The sequence below is a fragment of the Colletes gigas genome, unplaced genomic scaffold (assembly GCF_013123115.1).
Source record: "Colletes gigas isolate AHSC1104 unplaced genomic scaffold, ASM1312311v1 Colletes_gigas_Sc00012, whole genome shotgun sequence".
Classification (NCBI taxonomy): domain Eukaryota; kingdom Metazoa; phylum Arthropoda; class Insecta; order Hymenoptera; family Colletidae; genus Colletes; species Colletes gigas.
This window is the reverse complement of record NW_025106641.1, coordinates 5,053,101-5,075,243: the sequence shown is the minus strand read 5'-3', so window position 1 is coordinate 5,075,243 and position 22,143 is coordinate 5,053,101. Positions and strand designations below refer to the sequence as shown.

The 22,143-nt window shown below is 34.3% G+C and overlaps 2 protein-coding genes across 2 annotated transcripts; one reads left to right on the top strand and one right to left on the bottom strand.

The window, feature by feature from the left end:
• Nucleotides 1-1,947: 1,947 nt before the first annotated feature.
• LOC122398893 (zinc finger protein Xfin-like) lies at nt 1,948-11,981 on the bottom strand. The gene is made up of 14 exons (XM_043399159.1): nt 11,527-11,981; nt 10,126-10,260; nt 9,742-9,940; nt 9,487-9,644; nt 9,150-9,382; nt 8,739-9,065; nt 8,516-8,652; nt 5,933-8,442; nt 5,480-5,824; nt 5,213-5,400; nt 4,853-5,134; nt 4,567-4,771; nt 4,198-4,468; nt 1,948-3,961 (listed from the first exon to the last, which is right to left on the bottom strand). The coding sequence occupies exons 1-14, from the start codon at nt 11,659-11,661 to the stop codon at nt 3,174-3,176; spliced, it is 5,913 nt and encodes a 1,970-aa protein (XP_043255094.1). The 5' UTR covers nt 11,662-11,981; the 3' UTR covers nt 1,948-3,173.
• A 662-nt stretch (nt 11,982-12,643) lies between these two features.
• Nucleotides 12,644-17,875, top strand: LOC122398939 (synaptogyrin). Its single transcript, XM_043399209.1, has 9 exons — nt 12,644-12,755; nt 12,870-13,080; nt 13,231-13,318; nt 13,501-13,732; nt 14,505-14,618; nt 16,455-16,678; nt 16,784-16,931; nt 17,090-17,339; nt 17,587-17,875. Exons 2-8 carry the CDS (start codon nt 12,927-12,929, stop codon nt 17,309-17,311), a joined length of 1,182 nt encoding a protein of 393 aa, XP_043255144.1. The 5' UTR covers nt 12,644-12,755; nt 12,870-12,926; the 3' UTR covers nt 17,312-17,339; nt 17,587-17,875.
• Nucleotides 17,876-22,143: the final 4,268 nt, after the last annotated feature.

Below are 22,143 nucleotides of genomic sequence, written 5' to 3'. Positions count from 1 at the left end.
CCGATTTCTTGAAACCCTCCTCCTTTCGCTCCAAGCAACGCTCCCATAGCTTTCCGAAAGATACCTTTTCTCGTTATTGATCTTCGTTCAACATTATGACTTTCACGAGATTCTTAAATTTCTATAAGAACTATTCCGAATAAAAATTACAAAAATTTTGTTAATAATATCAAAGCAATACTTAGAAATACAATTAAAAAATTATATTGCATTGATTCTGAATATATGAAAGATATCAGATTGTAATTTGGAAGTAGAAAATAATAATTTTTTATATTACTTTTTTCCACTGTTTTATTGGATCTGAAACAATGTTTTAACGATTATATTCTAAATTAAATTGTCGATGCACTGAATACATAAATATAATGATTAAATACAATATAAAAATAATTAATTTGGAGTTTCAGGCAATTATAGTTCGATTAAAGACGAATTCGTGTACACTTTTAACAGATTGATAAAAAAAAAAAATTATACAACTCGTGCTATAAGAACGCGAAAGAAAATTTGTCGAACACAAATGAAATGAATGTGCGATTCTTTATTCTATACATAATTTACAATAATTTTGTTTATCTTTTTGTAAAAGAATATTTTATTTAGACCTTCATTTACCTATTCGTATAGTTATTTCATCGTAAGCTTACGAGAAATTTACACATTGCTTCAATGGAAACAAAACCATTAATGAAAGTATTAACATTAGAAAGAAGCTGTTATAATAAAGTTCTAGAGCAACATATTTTCAATACAGTTCTTCGAATAGTTTCTCGATATTTTTTTCCCCCAATTATATATTTCTCTCATTCATACAATAAAACGATACAGACCGAACGCGTGGTGTACGAGTACCGTGTACAGATTACAGGATCATTGAATTTTCAATTTTATATACACTTTACACTTATAAAAATACTTGAATATAAATGTTCAGCATAATTCTTACAAGGATCGAAATGAAAATAAGATGTTAATCAACTTAGTAATTTTTATTGTAATCGTTACAAACGTTAAATGCGAATTGCCGTTTTCGATTTCTTACGCACTAATACGCCGGAAAGGAAGCGAATGCCCCAAATAAATAATAAACGAAACGAAAGAAGTTGAACGAGAACTCGTAAGAAATGACCGCAAATAACCAGACGAATGAAAAGAGGAAATAATATTCTAATTTCAGTTTCCTTCTTAATAGACAGTATCGACGGTATTAGGATAATGGAAAAATTCGAACGAAATTAGTACTGTTAAAAAAAAAAAAAAAATAGTCATTTACTAAGCTAAGATATACACGTACTCTAAGGCTGATAAAGTACAACGGAACGACGTCTGAGAAAGAAACCGAGACAATAGAGGCAAACATTCTATGCAACCAATAAAGAAACACGTCAATAAATATATATAAAAAAAAAAATTTGAATGTATTTATTATCGAAATTTTATTTTTGTTAGTATATATAATTATTGGAGACACTTCATTGGAAAATAGAATCGATAAATCAGTTTCTTCTTAAACATTCTCAACGTCCGATGATAAAAAAGTAATAGAAGCTGGCCTTTCCTTTCTGTCACACAAATGAATCATGCTTTCACCATACACGCATACAAACATGTTCTTACTTTATTATAGTATAACGTAGCTGTACACGAAATTACTTACATGACTACTATATACACTAAGTTTGTTTCTGTTCCTTTACCCTCCAATTTTGAAATTTCCAGCGGTAAATTCAATCGAATCGATATTAATATAATACCGAAATAATAATTATATTATTAATAATAATAATAATAGTAGTAGTAATAGAGCATCAACATAGATATGTATAACAGTGTAACAAATACAGTACATTATATACTTGAAACGAACGTTTAATACTAGATACAAAAGGATCTGCTTATATAATTTAGTAGAATTTCAAAAATTTTGTAATATTATAGCGTTAATTATTTATCTAACATTACGATAATTCTGCAATATTGCTATCTTTGTACTATTTTCGCTTGGAAACATTTATAGAAAAAATTTTGAAAATTAGATATCGATACCGATCGATTTACCTCAAAAATAATTTGAGGTCGAATCGGATCTGCGCTTGCGAGAGTCGAAATCTGTAAAAACTTAAATAAATTTCCTAAGGCAAGGGATGGCGGATCGAACTTCGCACGATTAACTAACAAGGTGCGCGTAAATCATTTCTTTTTTTTATTCGTAATTAATTATTTAAAAATCGATACGCATGATTTTCTTGATTCATTTAATTAGCACAAGTCATTTGCAATCGAAATGATATCTTGTTAAAAGGTGCTAATCCTTCTGCAATTTGTAAAGTTTCGTCTTGAAGGAAAGTGGTCTTATATCCGCAGAAAGCAATCTACCCAAACACATTGGAAGAGTTTGCCATCCCTGTGACCCAGGTGCTTAGAGGATGTTCTTCTATTACATCACACTGATTTTGGTCGGTTTTACTCTACTTCAAGCCCTCATCCAATCCCTTTGTGTCCATTGGATGAATGTTTAGTCCATTCCCATATCATCCTACGTTAAATTCATTGATATCTCTATAGAATTCTACAATATCGCTATTACACGTGTCACTGATAATCCCTCTTTCTAGCTATTTCGAAATAATGAAAGAAGAACGATCCCCTACCAGAAGATTTGCGAAAGCTAATTTTACCACTTAATTCAACATATTTACAAGTTCTTGCAACATTCGCATGAATTTTCGTAAATTTCAAGGTACATATCACGTAATAGTTGATCTCTGTGTGTGTGTGTGTGTGTTTTTTTTATACAGAATAAAGCAATACAAATTCCCGATTACCTTCGATACGTTTTAAGAATACGTGGACATATTGTGAGTAACCTTACTTGTGGATCAAGTACAACACTAATCCTTGCGTCGAAAGTATATGTAATTTTTGTAAATATATACATAAATAGTTCTTAAGATTTTTACAATTCATGTTCAACACTTGGACGTTTCCGTAGAGTTCAAAGTTTTTCGCATCCCAGCCGATTTGAAATTTGAATAGTCGACGTTTAAAAATTGATTTTCAGCACAAGTTTCTCTCGATTTTCCTATCTCCACGTATTCTTGATAACTGAAACATCTAACACCGTTCCTCACCTCGTATTTGTTTCAAGTTAATTAATCACAATTTGGCACTCACTTCCTTGCATCATCACTGTCCTCCTCCGAACTGTACGCGAACGCAGAATAAACGTACTCCTGATTTGTATTTTCGTTATCGTCATCTAACACATTCTGTTGAATCAGTATTTGATTTCCTTCGGTCATCATCAAAACCGCACCTTCCAAATCATCCAACTGCATTGTTTCTTCTTTATCCTCCTCTTCATTTTCACTATCTTCGCCGCTCTCCTCGATCTCTTCATTTTCACTATCTTCGCTCTCCTCGTTATCTGCATTTTCCTCCATCTCATTACTCTCATCATTATCTTCGATTTCTTCGTTTACCTCGTTGCTCTCATTCTCCTCATTTTCTTCGTTTTCCTCGTTTTCCTCATTTTCTTCATTCTCTTCATTTTCTTCGTTCTCTTCATTTTCTTCATTCTCTTCATTCTCTTCATTCTCTTCATTCTCTTCAATTTCATCGTGATCCTTATTTTCTTCAATAGAATTTTCGTCATATTCGTGTTTTGTGTCTTCAAAGTCTTCATCGCTTTGATTTATAAATGTTTCGGACTCAAAGGTCAAAGGTTCATCAGCAGACATGCTTTTCCCATAGAAATTCACTGACTTTGGAGAAGACTGATTTCGAATTTCCGACGAATTACATAATTCTATTCTTTTCTCAGCCGGAGTTACTATTGTGTCGAGTTTGTGTCCTCCCGACTGTTCCTCGGATATGTTTTCTTGAAGGATGGGCATTATGGGACTGAGAATTGGAGGCCCGTCGTCATCCGACAGATCCGCGTCATTTTTCCCTGTTTCTGAAACAAACGTTGAATATTTCTTTCGCCCTAATTTTTTCGATTAGCAGAACGGCTTGAATCATGCCAATCACGGGGACACCTTTTCTTTAAAAAAACATACTCAAAATATCAATAAATATATATACTACATTTCAATATAAAACAATTTTTTTTTTTTTAAAGAAATAACAAAAAGGGCCTAAAAATGAAAATATTTATTTTTCATCGCATCTCTTTATTTTTCATTTCGTTACCTGTGTCTTTGGTTTCTTGAAGATGTTCTATAGCGAAACACTGTATGTCCTTTTCCTCCATTTCTAAATTATCTAATTCTTCAGAATCTTCGCTCTCTGAATTGTAAGTGATTTCCCCAGTGGCTCTGGATTCACCTTCGGAATCGTTTTCCTCTTCGCCTTCGGTACTACTGCCACTGTCCGATTCTTCCGTGTCTACTTCTTCAGCTTCAGATTCAAAGTCTCCTTCCTCTACTTCCTCAATTATCGCATCGTCCGCTATTAGGCTTCCCTTTTTATCAAAATTAAGTTTTAAATATTGATTACATATAAAGAAAAACATACCATTTATAAAAACATAATTACTAATCAAGAGTCTACTGTACTTACTTCCGGTTTTTGCTCGTTCTTCAAATGTTCCTCTTCCTCTTCTTCCTCCTCATCCTCTTCCTCTTCTGTCTTGCCAGAACAGGTATTAGGATGATCAGTTTCGTCGGTAATATTTTTGTGGCATTTTGGACACGAAGTTCCATTACTCGAATGCCCAATGTGGATACTCGTATGCAGTAATAGCTTACTGCGTGCATTATGATACCTGTCGTACAAGTCAAATCAAATTATCAATTTCAATAATCGTGAAAAATACGAAGTGAATTAAGAAAACAGATCGTAGTACCTGCCACACGTTTTACACGTAAAATTGTTCCCCTCGCATGATAGGATTGCTTCGTGCGTGGCTTTCAAATGCTCTGCTAAATCATCGTAATCTTTGCAAAGTTTCAGACACACTCCGCAAGTAACCGCAGCCTCTGCTCGATGAAAGCGAATTAAATGTTGCCATAAATGTTTCTTCGCTGGCCACTGTTTTCCACACACTTCGCAGGCACATTCTGTATTCGTCGATTCATCGTAAACTTTTCTCGAGTCCTTCCTCGAACACTTTATCGAGGGTTTCACCCTGAAATTACACGTAAACGATTGTAAATAATAATAATTGTAAAAGTTGATATTTGTTATCACGTTATAAAATATTTACCTCTGAGAAAGCGGCATGAGATTTGGAAGTGGTCTCTGACCTGACAACTGAAGATTTATATCTTCGAAAAGATTGAAGTCAGGAATATTCAAATTCGACGTAGGCTCTTCCTTTTTAATCTGATTATTATTTTTCAAAATTTCTTCCCGATTATCCAAAATATCATTTCGCAGAGGCAAAAGTTCTACCTGAATAAAATTTTTTTCGAATTAGTACGTATTGTATTTAATTCCTATTTAATAATTAATCCAAGAAAGTAATGTTTACTTCTTTTCGCAAAATATTTCTTCTGCAGGTCGCCACATGGCTCCAGTACAGTGTTTTCGTACAGAATTGTCTCTTACAATTCTTGCAAACAAAACTCATTTTTCCTCGCATCCTTCTCTGTTCCTCTTGCTTTAATCTCTTGAACATTCTTTCTGGATCAGTATTGTGCATATTACGATAGTGTTTCGAAAGGGCGTCACTGTTTATAAACATTTCCGGACACATTTCGCAATCAAAGGTGTCCGTTAAAGATCTTCTCCGTTTTGAATCACTGGAATCCTCGTCGCAAAGATCTACATCGTACTCTAGATCATCTGGCTCCTCTTTGACAATAATGTCAGGAGACTACAAAACAAATAATAATCAACTTATTTATTTAAATATGGAATGAACTTTATATTAAAGTAAAGAAATCCGAAATTATTTTTATTATTTATTTTAAAATCAACTTACTTCCATTTCAAAATCTTCGTTCTTCGATCCAATGTCCAATCTATATTCAAATGCAGCAAGCTGATCTTTTGGAACGTTATGTACCATTTCATAATGATCTCTAATAGCGGAATCTTCCGTAAAAACAGCTAAACACTGTTTACAAGTCCGGAATACTTTCCCGTGACATTTTTTAGTATGATCAAAAGCTTTCCATTTTGAAGCATATTGTTTCCCACAGACCTGACAGGTGTTTGGTCTTGAAAGAACACTGGAATGAACTTCCTCCACATGACTTTTAAGCTCTTTGGGATCCTTCATCGGGATCAAACATACTCCGCAAGAAACGCCAATTTCATTACGGTGGAGCGACAACACGTGCATCTTTAATTTCAGTTTATTCTCAACCGTGTCGCCACAAAAGTCACAGACATTGGGGTTCGTATGATACCTGTGATCTTTCCTATGGGCTTCTAAATCTTCCTTTGTTCTGAACAACTTTCTACAAACTCCAAAATTACAAGTTAAATCCGGATGATCCATATGTTTCACTCTATTGTGTGTCATGATGCCCAATTTTGAGGTGATGGTTTCATTGCAAAGATGACATGTATATGTACTATGGTGATTCTCAATATGCTTTTGTAAACTGGCACGATCCTTAAATATTCTTTCGCAGGCTCTGCATCTTGTCAGTAATGCTCCAGGATCTTTTCTATAATTCTGACATCCTTTCATATGTCTACGCAAAAGGTACCGTTTATGAAATCCCTTATTACATTTTTCGCAATAATGTAAACTGACTTCCTCGGTTTTAAATTGCCTATTATTTTTCCCATCTTTTCTAGAGTCAGGTTCGTATCTATGAATTTTTGAAATATGGGCTGCCAAGTGATCCTTCGAAGCGCTAGTTTTCAAGCAGTAAGGACACGTCACATCCTCGTGACCTTTATGAACCCTATTCACGTGTTTCCATAAGTGTGATGTTCTCCCGTAGCATTTATTACAAAGATCGCAAGGGAAAAGTCCATGAACGATTCGTCTATGATTACATAATTTCTCTAAACTAGTGAATTTCAAATCCGCACAGAGCTCGCAATTTAATTCTGTCTCCCTGATCCGTCCATCTGCTTTATGGTCGTTATTTTCCATTCCGTTGTTGCAAGCTTCCTCGAAACCGTGAATTTTTCTATGTCTGGACATTTTCGATTTGTTCGAGTACGGCCTTCCGCATATATCGCAACTAAAATCGCCGTTCGTCAACGGCCAATGTTTCGATTTCACGTGAGTACTTAATTGTAACACGTTCGGGAACACTTTCAGGCACACGCCACATATCAACGGAACCGTGTCCGAATGAACACCCATAACGTGTTTCCAGTAATCGACTCTGCTGCCCCAAAGTTTACCACAAATCTCGCAAGTATTCGGAGACGAGCCCTGGATCGCATGATGCTGAATGTGATCGTTTCTAAGCGACTTCGTAGCAAAGATTTTACCACAATCTTCACGGTCGCATTTTATAGCTGGCTCGTTGCAGTGGGAAGAGCTGACGTGTAACCAACGTTCCCATTTACTGGGATGCGAGCTACCACAAAGTTCACAGACAAAGAAAAGATGATACTGAGCTCTGTTTCCACCGCCATTTAAATTGGATGGATTTAAAGAGTCACCTGTCGACATTAGCTGTTCAGACCTGTGTGCATTTCTTTGATGCCGTATCAAATGATCCTCGTTGGGAAATGATTTATAACAAATGTAACAATCTACTTTATCTCCGTCTTCTTCGTAATCAAGTATATGCTCATTACCGTTTATATTTTCCCCGTAGTAATTGCTATTCAACTGGACGAAGGTTGCAGGGTCGTAATTTGGATCTACGTTATGTATAGATACGTGTGCGATTAACTTCTTTCTAGAGTCGTGCTGTCTACCGCAAATCGTACAGCTGTACCTTCTCTGCTCGGAAAGTAACAATTTTGAACCACCGTGATACATGTTCACGTGATTCAGAAGTTGCGTATTGTCCGCACAGATCTTCAAACAAACACCGCACGCGAACGCTGCAAATTCTTTGTGAGTGGCTCGAATGTGAAGCCAAAGAGACGCGCGGTCATTGAAATCACGGGTACAGATCTCGCAAACGAATACCGTTTCAATTTCAATGAGGTTCTCTTGCCCGCTCTCGCGATCCTCTTCCTCATTTTCAGCGTTTATCTCCGGGGATAATGGAAACTCGGAAGAAGCTTTGCCCTCGAAATCGAGATCCATAGATTCGTTCCAATTCCGTGAAACGATCTTTTTCAAACACTTGTCGCTTTCTATGATAGGGCACGGGTCAACGCCGTGCAAAGTTTGAATGTGTCTGCTTAAGGAAGACTTGAGAGCAAAATCTTTTTTACAGAGAATACAGACAAATGGCTTATCTGTGTTGTGTATCGCTTCGTGCTCTTTCAGATCATCAACTGACGTGAAAAGTTGAGGACAGGTTTCACAGTACCATTTTTTGTCGTTTCTCATGTCTGTATTTTCTGTTGAACGAAATGGAAAATAATTCTATTTCCTCCCAGATATCCAAATGATATGATTCAATGTTCAACTTACCTGTTTTTGGTAGCTTTTTTGGTTTGCAATTCGTTGTGAACTTGTCTTCAAAATCACGTTTAAGGCTGTCTCCTTTCGTTAATGCTTGTTTTAAGATCGTCAATTGAGGATTTTTAGCTAGCTTTGCTTCTACGCTCCTGAAAGAAATGAAAATATACAATTTACCTATAAGTCTATTATCAACATTTGACCTGCTCCATCTGGCAAGCGTTAATAACCGTACCTATAATCTTTGCTGTCGTCATCGCTACCAATACTCGACGCTTCGGAACTATCCACGATTTTATTATCTCTACTCTCATTTTTCCCCAAATGATCTAATCTCCGTTCTTCAACGCAGATCCTGCCATGAAGATTCAATTCCATAGGATCCGTGCAAATCTTTCCGCAAGCATTGCACTGACATCTATTTTCCGGACGATAGGAATTGTTCACTGGAACCTCCGTGGGCGCTGGAAGACCAGCATGACGTGATTTTATATGTTCTTCCAAATTTGTACGGGTCGAGTAGATCCGGGAACAATAACCGCATGTCACTGCCGGGTGGCCTCTAATACAAAGATTATTATATCATGCGTAAATGAAAAAATACGAAATACACTCATAATTGGTACTTTGTAGCTAAGAAACAAACCTATGAGTCGTTGAAACATGGCCCCAACGATGCTTTGCAGTTGAATAAGATTTGTGACAAAGATCACACTGATAGGGTCTCTTGTAGGAAGTATGATCGTCTGTAAGAACTTTTTCACCGATCACATCGCCAGCCCCAACGTGAATGCGCGCATGCAGAGATAAATGACCCTTTGAACTGAATGCTTTGTTACACAAAGAACAAACGTAAACTTCATGTTGTTGAGATGCATGCTGTAATAATGGATCGTAAATTATGTTTCTACAAATCATTTAAAACACTTCAATATTGCAATTCAAGGACAATGTTTCTTTCTATTTATATTTAAATAACATACCTCCGGCAAGCTGTTAGAAAGTTCTTGATGTCGCGACTCTGATTCTGCGGGTTCTTCCGTAACTATCGAAGTCATTTCCAAAAAATCACTCGGATTTGTTTCCATATCCATTTCATACTCCTCTGAACGGCGATCCTCAGAATCATCTACCAGCGTTGCTTAAAAGAGAAACGGAAGAAATACGATTAAATAATTTTTTCTTTATTTTTTCATGTATGTTCAAAAATGTTCCCAGGGATTAAAATATGAAAGTACCTTCATCCGTGCCACTGTTGTCAACAATGTCTTCTGCCTCATGGTCAGCCTCCTCGTCGAAATTTAATCTAGGCGGTGTGCCTAAGGCAGCATTTGGATTGACAATAGGAGCCTCTGGAATCAACATTGGTATACTTTCCTTTCTCTTTGACAGCTGTAAATCATTGCCACATGTTAGGGTGGTCGCAACACCTCCAACCTAAAACAAAATGTGGAATTATCAGTGCTCCATTATTATATTTTTCATATATGTAAAAAAGAAACAATTATTTTCTTATATAAAATTTAAGTAAAAATTAAGTAATTACTAATTTTTAATGATATTACATTTTTGAGGAAAACAAAAAATAGAACTCTCTAAAAATTATTTGGATGTAATTTTACCAATTCTGAGGGTGGTAAACATCTTTCCAAGAGGGCCACTGCATTGACACATGCTGTTCTAAAATCATAGAAATTTTCCAAATTGTACATGCACCGGTAACAGAGGCATTTTGGTAGACGATCATCTTCTGCAATCTGTAATTAAATATTTGGATATTAATGTTGTATCTTTTTGGAAAGTTATTTAAAGGTAAAATTAATATGTAAGTTTGGTAGATTACATAGGAGAAACCTAAATATACATAAAAACACATGACAATATTATTTTATACAATTGACATTAATAATAAAAGTTTTGTCATAAAAACTGTTTAAATACTTATTATGTATTTGATTCAAGTAACAATTACATAACTATACACAAAAACAGAATTCTTATATATTTGAAAAAGAAATATTATATTTTAAAGGTATTGATTTATTTTTAAAAATATTATTATACATTAGTTAACTCAAAATCATTTGTTACATAATAGGTTAATTTTTATACAATAAAACTTTTACATTAATCTTTACATAAACCATTGTGTGGGAAAACACATACAACACACTTGCTCAAAATTAATAAGGGAATAACATATTAAAGGAAAATATATGAAAAAATAAATGAATTGACACAGAAGGATATAATGTGAAAGTACATTGAAAATTTATGCAAAATAACAGAAAATGATTATGTGTATTAATAACAAATATATATCATACAATAGGTTCTAAGATATAATTTAGTGAAATTATGATACAAACAAGCATAGCTTAATTTAATAGAAAAAATGGTGCAAACAAAATAGAAATTACTTTATTTTTGTAATAAGATATTGGTTTTGATGATTTTAATTGCTTAAAAGTGCAAATTGTTATGACATGATAAATTCCAAACATGTACAATTAAAAAGAACAGTTATATTACAATTATATAATAACAATAACATAATATGTACAATAATATTATAACAAAGTATATGTTAAAAAATAAAACAAAAACAAAATTGTTGTGCAACTTTTAAAAAATTAGTCTTTCAAAAAAATAAAAAAAAAAGATTAACGTGAACATTAAACAGTGTATTTGATAATAATCGCCAAGAAAAGGCGACTATATACGTGCGGAAAATATACAGAAAATCCGACGGAATCAAACTTTTCTAATTGACTTTAACGCGGAAAAGGATAGAAACAAAAATGTGCAAGCTTGAAACAACCATGGGATACGCGTTAAAAACACGACGAAAAATCATTATTAGTAGAAAAACGTTTTCGTTGGACGTATAAACTAAATGCCAACAAACGGGAACGTTGCACGTCGAAAAGAGGGACATTATTTTCTAAACAACAACTTGACACGGGGCGCACGAAAGTTCGATAAAGAAGTAACGTGTAATCTCGTACAAGATGAAAACGTACCTGAAACGGCAGACAGGCTTGAATTTTGTCAACGAGCTGTCTATTCTTGCCTTCTTGACCGAAGATGTCCATCTTGACGGCGTCGTAGGATGCGCAAAGTCTGCAGAGCTCCTGATAGCGTTCCCTGGGCTCCATCGTCGGCGTGGCCACGAAGAGGATTAGGATACTGGCCCGAGGAATTTGGATAATCCGAATTTCCTCGTGGCAGTGTAGAAAAAGGCTCCTCTGGCCCGGACTCGGCCTTCTTCTTCTTCTTCCTCGGATCACATCCTTCGGAGCGGGGATCCGCGGCTCGCTGCGACACCGCGCGGCTTCCGTTTACGGGTTACTTCCTGGCGATTTTCACGACAGTTAAGGCCCCGGGCGCCGCCATCTTGTACACAGACACTTGTTTCGTCGGTCCTGTCGAGTACGACCTCCTCCATGTCGCTAGGTATCTTATGCTAAGACAGAGATATCCAGTGATTTTTCGATACTTTAGAAACCACGAATTGTATTTTGGCCTTGTACAAGGCCCGTTCATATTGAATTCATTTTTGCAGCATCATTGAGCATTTTCAATAAACGTGACGTTCGTTCGAGAACTACTCTGATTGGCTCGCATTTATCTGGTTATCGATATTCTTCGATTGGTGCAGTCCGCCCTGTGATTATTAAAGTTTTATTATTAACTGTTATTTATAGTTTATTGCTTTAGATCAATCATGACTAAGATTACAAATAGTTAAAATCATTCATCACGACACCTAATGACAAAGAATGAAGAACCAATAAGAAATACTTGTAGTTACGTAATAAAGACATACTTATTTTCATGAAATATTTGTAATCATTTCATAATTATAGACCAAATCTATTTACTTTTCCCTTCAAATTGTGTATACACAGAAAAGTGTAAACGGCCAATCACTGTCGAACAAATGGACAATTACATTTTTTTAATGTGAATTGTTGACTTGTTAATATAAATTTTATTTATTTTTCGATTATTATACCTTCCCCAAACTATTTATATTGATTCTCAAATTTGTTAAATCGAAAATAATAATTCATTATTTGTGTGCACATGCCTTAAAGAATCACTGGCATCACTGCCTTAAAGAGCTAATCATTGTATTGTTTACCCTGACTTGTCACAGAGTTTTGTGTTTCGTATTACGTATTAAATGATGAATTAATTAAATAGTAACATTTGTTTACATCTTCGGTATATTTTATTTAGTATACATGTAATATGTGTATCTATATCAATAACATAACCTAATCTAACCATAGTATGAATATTTACAGTATTAATTGTATATCTATACCATATAATAAAATAAATTATTCAGTATCTCCAGGAATATTTATACAATTATTAAGTCAGAGACCTCCGACTTTTAGTATTACTTGAAATCATGGATAATTACAATGATCCTCTTAGTTTTACTAAACGAACAGCTACCCTACTGCATGGTTTGGGTGCACCTGAATTAATACCAGAATGCAAAAAAAGAAATATATCAACTGACGTACTGCATAAGCTCAGTACAAAGGAATTTACAATATTAGGTAAATTAAACAAATTTGAAAATACAGTATTCAAAATTAAAAGAAAATTCCTGCGAAGATAAAAGATGTCTTTGTTTATCTTCTTTGAAGGAACAAAAATTATTTCCCATAAATTATAGATTATATCTAGTTTAAATGACTTTATTACAGGCATCAGTCCTGAAAAGGGCGAAAAAATAAAGAATGCTTTAAACGTAAAGAAAGGATTTGGCATCCCTATAGCAAATGTTTCGGACAGGTAGGAACTTAATATAAGTTTTTCCTTTCAAGTATTTTTAAATAATAACGTTACTTCGTAAAAAATAATTTAAAGTAATATAAAAAGTTATTCTATAGGCTTTTATTCATAGATACATATTTTTTGTTCAATTATCAGTTAGATAATTAACTAATGAACAGACAAACATGTGAACTTTTTAGGCTTCAACATTGTCTTGAGATAATTAAGCATGAAGAGCAACATTTATCTCTGATACAAGCATTTGTAGCATACTGTAGATTAAGGCTTGTAAAAGAGAGAATTAATATATTTGTTAATCCCAACAAATGTTTAAGTGCTTCTGAGATATTACCAATTTCTGTTAATGCAACATTGATAGAACTGGAAGAAGCAGAACAAAATCTTTCTGAACTGGAAAAATTCATCCTAAAGGTATTTAAAGTTAATCAGAATAAAAGTTCTTCATAGCTATTTCAAGAACCTGAACCTATATTTCTATTGTTTCCTTTTACAGTTACAAGCCAAACCAAAACGAAGTAATACTCGTCGACTCTATTTCTTGATTAGTGGAATAGGATTAGTGACAATTGTATTATTAAAGATTTGTATGCCCTAATTATTTCGATGTGAACGATGTATAAATAATAAATAAGCATTTCTATTTACACGATGTATGTACATTCATTATAGATTAGTAATGAAAATTATGTACTACAATTATATGTGACAAAAATGAAGTTAAACATACAAAATTCGATTCTATCGAATTTCTATCGAGGTTTCTCGATATTGTTTTTATCGTGAAATCGAACAATGACATTAATGATAGTATGATAGTAATGCAAATTGAACGTATCATTTATCGTATTGTTTTTACAAATTTAATTTTTAATATTCTATAAATGATATTGTAATATTAAAATTTTTAATTTTGCATCGATCGAGAAATAGTGAAACAAACAAAGTGCCAATATGAAAATACGTGTTGGTTAAAACAAACAAATGGATAACTGGTAATACGATAATTAAACTCAATAAATCGATCGAAAGCGATCGAGTTCTCGATTAACTTAGCGTTCCAACCACCCGAAGCGCGCTTGTTAGAGGATCCACCCCAAAAGAACATGGGCGCTGGGAGGGAGAAGAAGGGTAACCTCTCTTGGCGCATGCGCGCTTCTATCAGCCTCGAGCTTTCAAATTTTAGCTCAGTCGCACTAAGATGGACGGTGGAGCGTACGGCGGAGGAAAGGCAGGAGCCCCTTTCGACCCTATTGCCTTCGTTCAAAGGCCTCAAGTCATCTTAAGAGCAGTAAGCCTGGTAAGTTCTCTCACCAACAAATCTGATACCTAATCGTTTGCTTCGACAACGTCTTCGCGAACCGAAGTAAATGTCGATTTTATGCGACGAACATTGATTTTAAAGGGTGAACCACCACTCCCCCCTCTCCACCAACCCAACACGATGGGGTTCTATTGATTTTTCGCCAATTCCTACGTTACATCCCATAGTACAGGATCCCGTACAATTTTCTATTCCATTTTTAAATAAATCATGTTTGTCGACGTTCGAATAGGTAGAACGAATCGAAACGTCGAAAGTATATATTCCGAATGTTTGTTCGGGCAGTGTGGCTCCCGTGAGTTAATTTTCACGAGTATCGGATCGCAGAGACGATTCGCGGTTTTTTTAGACGATTAGAGATCGTTTTACGTTTCAAAGAAGGGAAATGGGCTACGAAGGGAATGTCGAGATCGATTTTGGGTTGTAATTTAAAGTGGGGACTATATTTCAGTTTTAACGAGAACGTAATTGCAGCTTCAAGTATAGGAAATTGTATCAAGAGCGGTAACATCTATTAATTAATGTTTTATGCCTCGAGTAATTTACGATAGCGAGAATTTTTTAGTACTTTAATCGAGTCTAAATTTTTTAAACCCTTCGACGATAGGAGGAAACCTATACGCTCTCTAAGCAAGAGTTTTGTGTAATTTTATTGTTTTAATATATCGGAAAGTATCCAGCTCTGAAACATTACGAAGTCACGGAAGTTCCGAAAATTTTGATTATAGTCGAATTCACGATGATCATGGAGATATTAGTGTTCTGGTATACTTAAAAGAATTCACATATTAAACATTCTCGAGTACTAGGAATATCAAAAATTCCTACGCGCTTTTCGACGATTTAGATTTAGAATTAACAAGTACCAAATTACAGAGTACCCGAGAGTATTGATTTTATTTTAAAAGCCCGAAATTCCACGAAAATCGAATACGGTTTCTAATAAAAATTGGTAAAATTTACAATTTTTATTTTTGTCCAAAAGTATTTAGCGACGAACATCCTCTTTTTATTAGTTATAATTACTTATGACGTCATCTTTGTTGAATTTAATTAAACCTTTAATAATAATTTAATAATTTTTAACAATGTTCGATATATATTATTATTATTATTTATTTATAATTTAAGACGTTTTCTTTTCTTTTTATGTTAACAACAGCGTCTGATTTAGTCTATAAGTAACATTTTTATTATCCAAATAATGTAAACAAATAAATAAATTACCTTTAATTTAGGTATTCTATTTTGTAATTGAATTTCCTCTTTACTTTCAATGTCTTTCTTACTTCTTTGAACTGTGATCTTCGGCTAATTCTATATCAAGTCGGAATTAAGTTTGTCTTCGTACAAAGAGAATCGTGGAGAAGGTAAATATTTCAAGGAGAATCGTTTTAAAGCCGCATTTGAATACAGAAATATCAAATATGATACACGAGTAACAAAACTGTCTGAAAAAGTTCATATTTTCTGGAGTAACTTATTTTCAATAACCACAGCACACCTTCGTTGCATCGAATCAATTAATTTTACACAACGTACTTGCGTATTTATCGCATTTACAATTTTATTTTTTTCACTTTTACGCATTTCACGACGAATTCGACGACTTTGCAGTATTTACTTTCAACACGATACCAATGTTTTTCTTTGAACATTTTTATCTCTTTTTGCGTCGAATACTATAAACAAAACGACAGTGTTCAACGAATTTCATGTTGTGTCACGCTTAAAAGAGACTACAATTGTTTTGTAAAAACAAGCTGTAGAGTATTTTGAAATCACACACAGAATTACCGTCTGATTTTTCAGCTCTTTGCAATAATTGTGTTTGGATGTATAAGCAACAAGGGGTACCATAGTAAAGACGGAAAAGAGGTATGCATCTACAACGAAGACCACAACGCCTGTAATTATGGAATAGGAATTGGAGTACTTGCCTTCCTTGCCAGCATTGGGTTTCTCGTCGGGGAATACCTCTTTGAGCAGATGTCCTCTGTTAAGACCAGGAAGCACTTCGTCCTTTTTGACTTGGGGTATTGTTACTATTTTAGCGAGAATAACTCGTCCCTTGTACAGTCAAAGACGAATGATTTCGTTTCCTCATAACGCAATTAAAAATGTTCTGTTCTGGTGTTTAGATTTTCAGGTTTCTGGGCATTCCTTTACTTCGTCGGATTCTGTTACTTAACCAACGCTTGGAACAATTCAAACACACCGCCTAATCACTATGGAGTGAACAATGCTCAAAGCGCTATCGCCTTTTCCTTCTTCTCCATTTTTACCTGGGTACATGAGCACTAAATTATAAATCTCTTCTCAATAAAAATATAACGGAACAAACAATATTTCACGTTATTTTTATAAAAAGCAAAGTATTTTTACGGGTGTATTAATTTTGTTTCAAATACATACTTTAAATCTTCTCTTTTTTATACGTTTGCTAGGCCGCCTGTGCTTGGTTCGCCTTCCAAAGATTCAAACAAGGAACCGACGCCGCTTTCGCGCCCAGCTATGAGGCAGATCCTGTCGGTGGAACAGGATATACAAGCTACCCCGACGCGAATGATACCGGCTACCAAGATCCACCTTTTGGCCAACAGCAGCAGCAGCAGCAGCAACAGCAGCAACAGCAACGGATGCCTGATTTCCAAGCTCCGGCTTACTAACCCCTTCAGACATAATCTAACACTATCGGTAAAATAAACAAACATTACAATTAATTTGAGAAACGACATTAAATTTAACAACGTCACTGCGGGTTTAACGGTTTCAATTTGTACGAATCTGACAATCTTTGTGTTGCTATATCTGAAAATTGCAAGTTTGGTCTTGCTTACCACGAAAAAAACAATTAATAAATGCTTGTAATTTTAATTTCGTCCATTTATTTCTTTGTTACGGTTTTTGTGATTTTCGTAGCAAATGTAATTCCCTGTTTCAGACACAACGCAAGAAACAATAGAAAAAAGAAGACAGAGGCTCCGCGTGATACTCTACGATCATTCGATAGGTCATTGAGCAATGTCGATAGAGTAAGTTTTCATAGTAAGACAACTATAGTGAATGAAAGGGAAACGGAAATGGGCAAAGGAGACGGGCGAGGGAGGAGATAGAGGAAGCAGGGCTAGTAGGAGTGAAAAAGGAGAGAAAGAGCGAATGCGAGAGCGAGTGTATGCGTATGTATGCGTATGAAAGAGTATAATGAATGTTTGGGTATATGTACGAAAGACAACAAACGTTACTTGTTAAAACTGTGCTTCTTATTGTTGACCACTTAATAAGTCTTACACCTGAAATCATTGGCGTAAGCGAAAACGAAGAAAGAATAAAAGAACAAAAAAAATTGAGTTACTGCCCTTGGGTACACATTCGAGATCGAGATGACGAGAAATGGAAAAAACGCGAGAGAGAAAGATGGATACTCACCATCCAGAAAATTATATGTACAAGGTGTCCCGTTTGTCACGAGCATCTTGCATACAGCTTGTTGCTATTGCAGATATGAAAAAGTCACTGAAAGAAAGTCGCACTATTTGAGAGATCAAATCCGACGATAATGGGAAAACTTATCTTTTTATCGTATTTATCGAGGGTGACACGGTGTGACGACTACCCTTAACAATACACTTTTCCACACGATAAGTGAACGATCGAATATTATTTCTTGATGGTCTTCGCAAAACGTAAATCGTAAATCAGACGAACGAGTCTGCGCTCGATCCAATGATCGAAGAATATACTACATCGATAATTGTTGCTGTAATGGAACGATTATGGCTGCTATGTGCTTCGTCAGTGACGATGATATTCTTTTTAATCGTATACGAATACTGCCCATTTCGTAAAATAAGTTTACAATCCGCTGAAACGTAGCACGAAACTGTTAATTCCTCGGCGAATATATATTTTTTAAAATCGCATTTCTTCCAGCTTCGCAATACACAAATATTACCGTCTACATTTTATTTTTTAACCGTGTATTTTTCATAATAATTATACTTATTAATAATCTTTCACAGAATCTCTATAATGATCTCACAGAATGCTTAAATCTTAAGCTCTTAAATAAGAGAGAGAGTGGAAATATGGACCACTTTTTTTTTTTACCAAAAAAGGGTATATTAGTTAGAGGTGCTCGACTAACTTTAGCCAAGAATTGAAAAACGATTTAATACTGGTCGTTTGTACTCTCGAACCGTGTAATTTTCTCTCGATCATTTTTTTTTATTATATTTTCAATAGCAGTGAAGATATTTGAGATGCTCGTAATAAATGAGATTCCCTGTATATATAAATATAAATATAAATGCATATATATTAACATAATATATAAGGTGTGCCGAAAATAGAGCAGTACAAGCGAGAAATGTAAGGATTCTCCGTAGCTAAAAAACAAGGAAACGTAGAGGAGTAATTTGTTTTTCCAAGTCCCAAATTTTTTTTTCGAATAAGCTACGTTCAAAGAAAAAATTTACTATTCCATGGTTCTGAAAATAACTGTTTCAAATTGTTATGCATCGGTTCTTACTGAAACAGATATAAAGAACCGAAATAACGTTCTAATTGTTATTGGAAAAAACGATTTCTTAAAGTCTTAAAAACTTCTTAAAGAATTAATAAGTCAAATTCGTCACTGTGCGATAGAGTTGGGCAAATTTTATTCACGAATAACGAATAAAAGTGTTAGATTCATTCGTAAGCCAGCCTTTGCCCACGGCTTTGCTCATCCGAATGTTAATTTAAATATTTCTAATTTATAAATGAATTTAGGAATGAAACGTAAGTGAAAGTTAGTTCACGAATAAATGCAAAATTTGTACTCGTTATTCGTGAATAAAATTTCCCTGATTTTGTTGCACGGCGAGGGATTAAAGACAAGTTTTACCCTTTTATGTTTTCTTCTTTCGATCTAGCGAGAAATCGTCTCTGATGTATCTCGTTTGTATTGCCATTTTCAAAACACTGTGTATATGTACACGTATATATGAATACATACTACATATACACATATATGTAATGTAAACGGATAAAGGATAGTGGCTCTGTAATAATTCTTAAGTAGTTACATGCACATATATTTTACCGTGTTATAACGTGTTCATAGAGAATCGCGAATATGACCGTAACATTACAATCGCAGGATCTATCCAGGAATTAGGATTCCATTGGAAATTCATTTGTTGTTTGTTCCACTTGTATATTTTTATTTTGCAACGTGATCAAAATTATAACTTTTTTCGAGGGGCAGATATGCGTCTTAAAATACTGTGCGACGCTTTGTGTATTTTGGCCGATGTAACAATTAATTTCCGATGATTTAAGTAATTTAAAAGAAATAAAAATTGGAGTTGTTCCGTTAAGTTTCGTTGATGTTGGTACTATTGATTCGAAACGCTGCGAAATACGATTATTCAACTGTATGTAGTATGTACAGTGGACACGATTGAGAAATTGGGAGAACAATGTTTCGATCAATAAAATCATAAATTTACTGAAAATAACGCTTAATGTCGTTTACGTTTAATTTTTAGTAGCAATCTGCTAAAATTCTAGGTCGGATATATAGAATGTAAAAGTCGTCAAAAATGATCCTTTTGTAGGATTTAAAAATGTTCACTTTTAGTTTGCATTTTAGAGAAACTAGAGCCAATATTTTAATTAACTTTCATTTTCATAGAATTATAACAGGGATTAGAATTGATCGCTTAGACGAAGAAATCATGAAACATTCCTGTTCCAGTTTCTTAATTCAGTTGTAACATTAAATAATGCTGCGTTTCTAAAAAGAATAAAACGTTCGGATCGACGAACAGACATTGCGAACAGAAATCTTTTGTTTTAATATTGACAACCCTGTATCACGTCAGTGTAAAATCGAAGTACTATTTAATTATCTAAAAACAATTCTGTTAGCAGCGGTTAACAAATACCGATTCCATACTAATTACAATTAATTGGTGTAATAACGAACGACGACGAATCATCTTTAAATTTCCCGTTTGTTGAAAAAATTGCTAGAAATCTGACAACTAATTGTATGGCTATTCTTTTTCTAAAATTGATCATACTACCTTGTTCCAGTGGCAAATTTAAATAGCGACTCGTATGGCTCGTATCAAGAATAACCAATAAATATCTGTTTTTACGATAAGCTGTACTATTACTTCTTTCGGAACGCTGTCGATATTGCGTTCTTTTTAATAACTCGAATTGACGATGCCACAGTTTCCACGTCTATTATAGTGACAGCACTGCAACAACGTATTAAAAACCTAAAACAAAAAAGTAATTTGCTTAACGAAGAAAAAGTAACAGAAATTTATATTATTCGATTCGATTTTAACTTTTTATTTCGTTTCAATTATCACGATAACGTTTATATTGAAACAAAGTAGCGAGTGTCGTCACTGTTGTGGACAACTTTTTTCCGAAAATGGAAAATCTCCTCGGGCCAATAAAAATGCAAATCTTCACGGTGTTTAACTTTCACCTGAACTTCAGTTTTTGTAATAACGACTATTTACTACTTCAAGCGACGCGAACGCCGTTCTCACTGAGAAGAAAGGGAGTATTTACTAAAAACTAATGATAATTATATAGTTGTTGTATCATTGTGATTATACTAGGTGTCTCATTGAAACAAATATCACTTCGCCCGCGTGAAAGCGTAATTAGCGGCAAGTCGTTCTATTCCATTACTGTAAATAAGTTTATAATTTATTTCTTATGATTAATTACCAATGGACTAATGACGATTATTTTGCGTTAACTTTACATAGTATAATATATCGTTTTTTACATATAGACATAAGCGTTCGCAGATTCTACGGCTTGATTTGGAGGATCATGAAAGTATCGACACTTCGGTCTCAGTTCTTTCGTACTTAGAATAATAGCAATTTGAGGAAATAAAATTTAGCCCTGTAGCAAACTCTATGAAATGTTTGATCTATTGTCATCCGATCTCTTGAGACACCTCGTACGTAAATGTAGTTGTATTTGCATTCGAAGCAGTAAAGATCTGAGTGTTTAGAAAGAAGTATAATCATGTAATTAACTATAGACAAAATACAAGCAAGTAATTATTTTTATGTGAGTCGAACGATCGAACGACAACCAAAATCAACAGCTTCGATTCATTAAGCCTGAGCGCGGTTAACGTTTACGCGTACGTGAATCACTTAAAACTGCGTTTCGCCTAGAAGTATTCCATGAACGAAGCGTAAATATCGTTTTAATTTTAGTGTTTCATTTCTATAATTTAATCGTCGCTAAACGAACGTTACGAAAATCAACGAGAAATCTTTATCAGAGTTTCTAATGACATTAAGTTTCCCGAAATTCTAACACACCTAGAATTGCAAATGCAATTCTCACGAAATATTTACACTCGTACACGAAAGTATTCCAACACTTACATTTTTAACGTTCGACCGAATGTTAAAATAAAATAATACACATGTAACAAGGAATGGCTCCTAAGACTACACAAATGAAA

Bases quoted from the DNA above. Each gene is read 5' to 3' on its own strand.
- LOC122398893 (XM_043399159.1), bottom strand. From the start codon at position 11,661: ATGGAGCCCAGGGAACGCTATCAGGAGCTCTGCAGACTTTGCGCATCC. The intron at 9,645-9,741 runs GTACTTTCATAT...TTCTCTTTTAAG, and splicing joins CAACAGTGGCACGGATGAAG to CAACGCTGGTAGATGATTCT. The intron at 5,135-5,212 runs GTAAATATTTTA...GTGTAATTTCAG, and splicing joins CTCATGCCGCTTTCTCAGAG to GGTGAAACCCTCGATAAAGT.
- LOC122398939 (XM_043399209.1), top strand. From the start codon at position 12,927: ATGGATAATTACAATGATCCTCTTAGTTTTACTAAACGAACAGCTACC. The intron at 13,733-14,504 runs GTATTTAAAGTT...TTCAAATTTTAG, and splicing joins TGGAAAAATTCATCCTAAAG to CTCAGTCGCACTAAGATGGA. The intron at 16,932-17,089 runs GTACATGAGCAC...TACGTTTGCTAG, and splicing joins TCTTCTCCATTTTTACCTGG to GCCGCCTGTGCTTGGTTCGC.